The 7499-nt window shown below is 31.2% G+C and overlaps 1 protein-coding gene across 2 annotated transcripts in view; it reads left to right on the forward strand.

Annotated features, from left to right (window-relative positions):
- Window positions 1-7499, forward strand: part of LOC106458529 (calcitonin gene-related peptide type 1 receptor-like) — a 42240-nt gene that overhangs the window by 24394 nt on the left and 10347 nt on the right. For both annotated transcript variants that reach the window (XM_022384762.1, XM_022384763.1), the window contains exons 8-10: window positions 246-396; window positions 1387-1537; window positions 4536-4596. In XM_022384762.1, the coding sequence (XP_022240470.1) occupies window positions 246-396; window positions 1387-1537; window positions 4536-4596 (363 nt within the window). The remainder of the gene's footprint in view (window positions 1-245; window positions 397-1386; window positions 1538-4535; window positions 4597-7499) is intronic.

The following is a 7499-nucleotide window of genomic DNA, read 5'->3' on the forward strand; positions in this document are numbered from 1 at the left end:
TTGTATTACTCTCCATTTCCTTTAATTGCGTTTATAAAAGAAGACATTTTAGATAATATTTTGTGGGTATATTATCAAAAATTCAAGTACAATTACTTAAGTTCTTGTCGTCTTAAAGGATTCAAAGAAATTACTCCCAGCTGAAGAATTGTTAAACTGATAAGAAAACATAACCTACCCAATAACATGTTGTAGGAAAAAGATCCAATAAGTTTATATTTTTGATATTTCCAAATTTTTATCAGACAGCTCCAAGTCCACCGTGTCACCATGCACAAGAACCTCTTTGTGTCTCTCTTGTTGAATGGCGTGTTTGTTATCATCTTCAGAACTATGGTAATGACTGAAGAATCTGACGAAAGAGGTGATGGGCAAAACTTCTTTCAACAAAATGGGGTATGTTTCACACCCAAAGCAAGTCTTAAGTGTCAGGTGGTTGATAAATAATTTTATTTGAAACAATAAAAAGTAATATTTTTAAAAACCTTTTCATCTGGGCTCAAGTGTTTACTTGCGATGGACTTACATCATAAAACTAAATTAAGCATTAATATAGTAGAAAATTATAACAATGTAAACAGGCAATCAAAATTCGCCAAAAACTACGAATATGATTTTTTAAATCCTAAAATGTAAATAATAAATGTTTACAATCATAAATAAAATAAGATAGTTAAAGTATAACACTTATACAATACTTGGATCAAAAAAGAAAATATTAATACTGACGTTGTCCTTGATCATGCTTTTCCAATAAGCGGAATAACAGTTAACGTATTTCGAAACTATAATATTATTATAAATAATACAGTAAATGAGATAAAAAAATGGCTTACAAATTCAGCAATAGTTGGTATTAAGGTGATTTAAAAATAAATGAAGTAAACCGTATTTCACATTAATATAATTCGTTGGTAATTTTTGTAAAATTCAATGTTTCTAACATAATTGGTCTTTAAGTTTAGTTAAGCGTGCTTAATTGATTTATGCGATTTTGCTTTACATAAACTTAATGTATAAATTTAGGTAATATTTAATTTTCGGTAATTAAATTATTTTTGACGATTTACATTTATACAATTATAAACAGTTTATAAAAACGGGCACTGAAGACTATATCATTTTTTATGTCTTTGTATTACAAAAGTATTCTTAACCCAACTGAAAAAAGAATGACTCAAATTTTATTTGAATGTTTGTTTGTAGTTATATACAAAGCTGCACAAGGGCTATCTATACTCTGCCCACAACGGGGATCGAAACCCGATTTCTAGCGTTGTAAGTTCGCAGATATACCGCTGTGCCACTGGGGGGGGGGCTAATTTTGATGAAAGATAGAATTACTAACTCTTGAATGAACAGTGGTTTTTGTTTTCCATATTCTAGCCTGGTTGTAAAGTCCTGTTTGTCACGACAAAATACTTTCGTATGACCTCCTACATGTGGATGTTCTGTGAGGGTTTCTATCTACACAAGCTTATTGTGGCTGCATTTGCTGAGCAGAAAAGCTTGGTTTCCTTCTACGTTATTGGTTGGGGTGAGTATCAAAATATGATGAAAGATTGTGAATTTCACCTTAGCGGTTAGTATGAGTATTAAATTATATGAGAAAGTTTATCCGTTTCATCGCTGTTGACTTGGGCGAAGATCACAGTTGTAAAAGCGTGTATGTTTCTTTTTTTTTCAGAAATGAGTATACACTGTCACAAATGGGATTTACATTATATGCTAATAACTTGGATGAGTATCATAGTTATGCTCATTATTAACCAATACTGCAAGTTGTCCAAAGTAAGAAAAAATGGTGTATATTTTACGCTAACAAGCAGTATTAGTATTAGTGAAAACGAGACTTAATCAAATAATCAACACATTTAGAAAAAATAAGTATTGAATAATGTTAGATAAGAGGTAGGATGATTATTAAAATAGGGGAGGGGTGATTAAAGATTTTATTCTCTTATTAAGTATGAGAAAAACAAAATAAAGAAAGAACAGACGTTTTAAGGTATTGGCAATGGTGAGATAGAAACCAAATACATTAATAGTATTAAATGTTGGACATAGTGACTAGAAAAGAAAATAAAAATGCAGAATGTAATATGAGAATCAAAGTTAGAAGAGTATGTACAAAATCTTTACTCAGAAGGTTAAAATGTAATATGTTTTAACCTTCTGAGTAAAGATTTTGTACATACTCTTCTAACTTTGATTCTCCATTGATTTTTTTCCTACCTTTAGAAATTCTCGCATCACTCCAGTCTTCACTTCCTGACGACTGACACTAAAAAGGCCTGATTAAGTTCTAGTACAAACAACTCCATCAATGCAGAACTTTTGTAACTATGGGCACTGTCAAACCTTACATCTGCAACAACTAGTACTAGTGTCTCCTACGTGTTAAAGTTTTCATTTTTCATAAAAGAGTTTTATGAAACGTGTTTTGCCAAAGCAAAGTTAAAAGAAAATACATGAGTTCTTGGACAAACAGCTCGTGTTGTATCTAATGTTCATTTTGACACACACGAGGTGATCTTTATCGCCACAAAATTAGAATATATGCATTATACAGTATTTCATTTGGTCATCATGCCTTTTGTATTGTACAGTATTTCATTTGTTCATCATGCCTTCTGTATTGTACACTATTTCATTTGTTCATCATGCCTTCTGTATTGTACAGTATTTCATTTGTTCTTCATGCCTTCTGTATTGTACAGTATTTCATTTGTTCTTCGTGCCTTCTGTCTCGTTTATTTTAATTTGATTTACTGCTTTGTAAAACATACATCTATAAGGGTTTGTTTTATTTCGTATTGACTCAAGAATTCGTTTTAACGGATAGTTGACACATCTTTAAATGAATGTTTGACAACATCAGTAGGAATTTCTATAGTTAAAATTCAAGAATAAATATGCAGATTTTACAAATTAAGGCATTTGATTAAAAAGACCGGCAAACATAATTACCTTTTGCACGAAGGTGACATTTCACAAATAGCATCAGTGCTTAAGCTCTGAGTGTAAGCTTACTCACCTTCAGCTCATGGTATCTTACCTTATTGACATTGCTTCAACTGTGGTTTAATTTTCTGCTTTACTAATTTTTTATTTATTACATTATTATTTCTGCTCTGCGTTATAGGACAATGGTATTTTTTAAAGAAATCTGCATAAAGATTAAACTACATAATATCTAACCATGACTGACGTCAAAGTCATTCGTAAATCACATTGTTTCTGAAATCCACACATACGTACATACTAGCTATATAAGTTTACGATGAAACAAAATTAATAAAATGTTATTTGTTGTTACTATGATGACCAGAGTCGTCCATCGTGAATGACCAGTACAGCTGTCTTTATTACCAACGAAACATTCAATATGAAGAACGTAAAAAAGGTCATCATGTGTGATTAGTTACAGTTGTTTTTATTGCAGGCAACATCTCTTATCTATAATGTATATCAGTATGGTTGTTGTAAGGGATTAAATTTGAGGTAACATATTCTAACTATAATGTACATCGGGAAGATAGTCAAGAGTGATTAGTTACAGCTATCCTAACAATAGACAACATATTCTGATTTAATGCACATCAATTTATAATTTATTGTGAGTGATCAGTTACGGCTGTTTTTAATATACGGAATACATAACGCCTACAACATAATCGCGCCCTGTGGGTAAGCGGTAAGTTTACAGATTTACAACGCTAAAATCCTGGTTTTGTTTTTCTTCTCTGGACAGAGCACAGATAGTCCATTGTGTAGGTTTGCGGTAACAAACTAACAACAACAACTATGTAATAATCTCTATTAATCACCATACCTTAAAACTCATAAAATGGTTATTGTTTTCTGTTTCCCGCTAATAGTAATTATTGAAAACTAGAGCAAGTTATTTTCGAAAATAAAAATGACTAAAGGAAAACTTTAGTAATGACTAATAACTGCATTATTTTTTTCTCTATTCTACATTTTACCAGTGAATTACACTGTTTTGTTTTTTCTATAAAAGCATAAGAAACTTTTATATCCGATCTACTTTATGTCAATTTCTTGCAACATCGTCTTTGTTTCAACATATTTAGTCGGTTTGTAGTGATATGCCGTTCTTTCTGTATACAAGTGGCTTCTTTAATCTAGCTTGTAACAATGTTATATTCGTTTCTACTTAAATCAGTGTTAACAATGTTATCTTCATCTCCACAATACGTTATATCACCCTGTAGTGACGTATCAGTGTTCCAGGTGATTAATTTTAACCATTCCACAATGATGTTATGTTCCAATTTCTTTCAGAACCTATTTCCATTGTAACAAGGTCTTTACTGCCTGACGAAAGGCTTCTACTTGAAACGTCGCACAAAATAAATTAGAAAAAGTTTTAATTTAGACGTGTCAGTTTATTCTTTATTATCATTTATCCAAGTTATGTTCCATTACACGCTTTAGTTAAGTCTGTAGCAGTATCATCTTATATACAATATGAATAACGGTTAAACCCCACTTGTTTTTATATGATACAGGGTTTCCCATAATACCAGTAGGCATATATGCTATCCTTCGAAAGACTCTGAAAGACGAAAGGTAAGTTCTAAGATCTGAGTATTTATATTTACAGAATAGACCGTCTTTAAAATTATGTATCATAGCTTTGTTTATATAACACAACAGTGATACATTAGCTAGCACGAACTATTGGAACAAGTAGCAACACGAATATAAAAAGAACGTTAAGTTCTCCCCAATGTTTCCTTCTTTAACTTACTTTTACATTACATATTTAAGACTTACCCCCTTATGTAACTTAGTTTTTTTTTCTATTATCACATCATTATATGGCTGACCCATCTATTATAATTCTGTTGTTTTGTACGTGTACATTGTTTTGATCATATATCACAACTTTGTGTTTAATTAAAATTTTACATACACACAAATATATATATATATATACACCACCTATTTACTTTTTTTTTCTATTGATGCGTATCATATGTTGCATAGTTTTAAAATGCCTAACTATAAGATGATGACATGGATACTTCATCTTTGCTTACCAGACTCTGTCCTTAGCTTTTCCATCCACATTAAAACACTAAACTTTAATGCAGATCGCATTTATGCACCTAGTAGCTGTGGAGGTACGAACCATTAAGAAGCGTGAAATATATATATATAATTATTATACCTGCTACAGATGAAAAACCGCCTGCGTTTCCCAGTTCAATTAAATATCTAACTGTCAGATATTTTCTTTGTAACATTATGTTTTGCTTCACCAACAAGGAGAAGAAGAACTTACAAATATTGTACCTTTTCTTTATGGCCCATTTCTTTAATTTGAAATAAATATGAAGTTCCTGATTTTAATATGATGTAAGAGTTATTTTGAGGAGAAGAAGTCCACAGTATAATTTAAAAGAATTATCAGAGATACAGCTTTTGAGAGGATTTTTTTATTTTTTAATTTATTACAAAGTTTCGACCACTCGTGTGGCCAATGTTAGGTAACTATTGTACGAAATATTGGGCGAACATTTTGTTCTAATTTAAAAAACATATATGGTAACACCTGTGTTTTGATTTAAATTAGGTTTTAGTTCACGAATAATTAATGCTTCTTTTACTTTTCTTCTATTAACGTTGTTCTCATAACATAATATTTCAAATCTTATAACGTTAATTGGATGTTGATTCGTTGTGCTGTGTTCGCAAATGTGTGAAGGGTGATTGTTATGTTAGTTGATTCTAATGCGTATGTTGCGTCCCGTTTCGCTCATATAAGTGTTGTCACATCGATTTTATTGATGTTTGTATATCCTTCCGTCGTGGAAGTTGTCAGAATAAACCTTCCATAGATAGTATTTTATTTTAGTGCTCGGATTTTGAATAAAGCTAACTTTGCTGTTTTGGTTACACAGCTACGTGAGTCTGAGATTTTGCATTTTGTTTCCTTCATTGAGTTTATGTTGTTTTTCCTTTCTTTTTTTTTGTTTTTGTTTTTCAGTTTGTTTTAATATTTGGTTAAGGATCTAGTGAAAACATGATTGGAGAAGTGTGATAATAAATGTGATGTATATTGATTCTAGTTCATGCTACAGATTACTGCTGCTGCATATGTTGAATGCTGTGCTGTAAATACATGATAACATGCCTTTTTTGTTTTTAGTTGAGTGGGCTAAGTCCCACTTTATATAGTTTTTATTTTTACCAGTTTTGTGGTATATTTTCGTGTTAAAACTCTTAGTTTTTCTATTGTTATGTTCATGTAATTTAAACCTGGTTTTCATTCTTTTCTTCAAAAGTGAATTTGATGTTAGAGTGAAAGTTGTTTACGCATTGTGTAAATGACAGTTTGTGGTTGTTTTCTTCAAATTCACAAAATACATTGTTGACGTATCTAAACCATTGTGTGGGAGGGTGGAGAGCTGTTTTAATGGCCTGTCTTTCTATTTTGTTCATAAAGAACTTGCATAATCCAGGTGACAGAAGGTTGCCCGTGCTTAGGCTGTCAATTTTTTCGAGTGGCCAAAATGCTGTAATAAAGTTAACTAAATACAAATAAATATTCCACTCAAAAAGCTGGACTTTTATTACGCAAACGTATATAGATAGGCTAGGAAATAAAAGAATTTAGACATTCTAACACTAGAAGAACTATGTAATCCCTACATTTACCCAAAAGTCTGTCTTTGTGTATACAGTAACTGATGTTCCTCTGGCCTGTCTTCTAATAACTTGACTGAACTCACTACCATTATGAGTCCTATTAGCCAAACTGAGCTGCAATAATTTTCTCTAGGTTTAGAATTATTAAATACTTTTCAAATAAAATGATCAGATATTTTTACTACATATGTTGCTTACTTAGCAAAATCATTTTATAAAATAAATTAGTTTTATTCTAATCTTGATTAAAACTTGAACATACTGCGTAAATCCATTTAAGTATGCTGACTTTCATACTGAAGAAGAGCGGCGATAAAAACAGCAATATTTTAACTTAAACTTGGTGAAACTCCTTTAAAAATGTACTTTTGAACCTTTTTATAGGCTTATTTTGTTTTGTTAAAATAGTTTTAGATTTTTCAGGGACAGTAATAGATTTCTCTAAAAACTCAAGAATGTTTAGCCAGAGATGATATTCCACAGAGACTCCACTGTAGTTATACGTCATTCTCCAAAACTATATTTTGATGTAAAATTAATTAATTCGAAAGAGATAATTGATCATCAAGGATGTTCGAAGATTCAGCAATCTTCTATCACCCCGCGCGAGACTAAAGATTATAAAAATCCTGAAGGTTATTGGGGTCTGTTCGAGCCAGGTGGGCTGATTCTAACTGGGCTGTAGTGTGGTATATATATATATATATATATATATATACATACTAATTAAATAAATAATAAGTAATAACGTCTGTGTCGTAGGTTTTAGTTAGGAGCGTGCGTACTTACCTTACTAGGTAGGTGTCTGTAGTCGTGGG

Source organism: Limulus polyphemus, unplaced genomic scaffold (assembly GCF_000517525.1).
Source record: "Limulus polyphemus unplaced genomic scaffold, Limulus_polyphemus-2.1.2 Scaffold480, whole genome shotgun sequence".
NCBI lineage: Eukaryota > Metazoa > Arthropoda > Merostomata > Xiphosura > Limulidae > Limulus > Limulus polyphemus.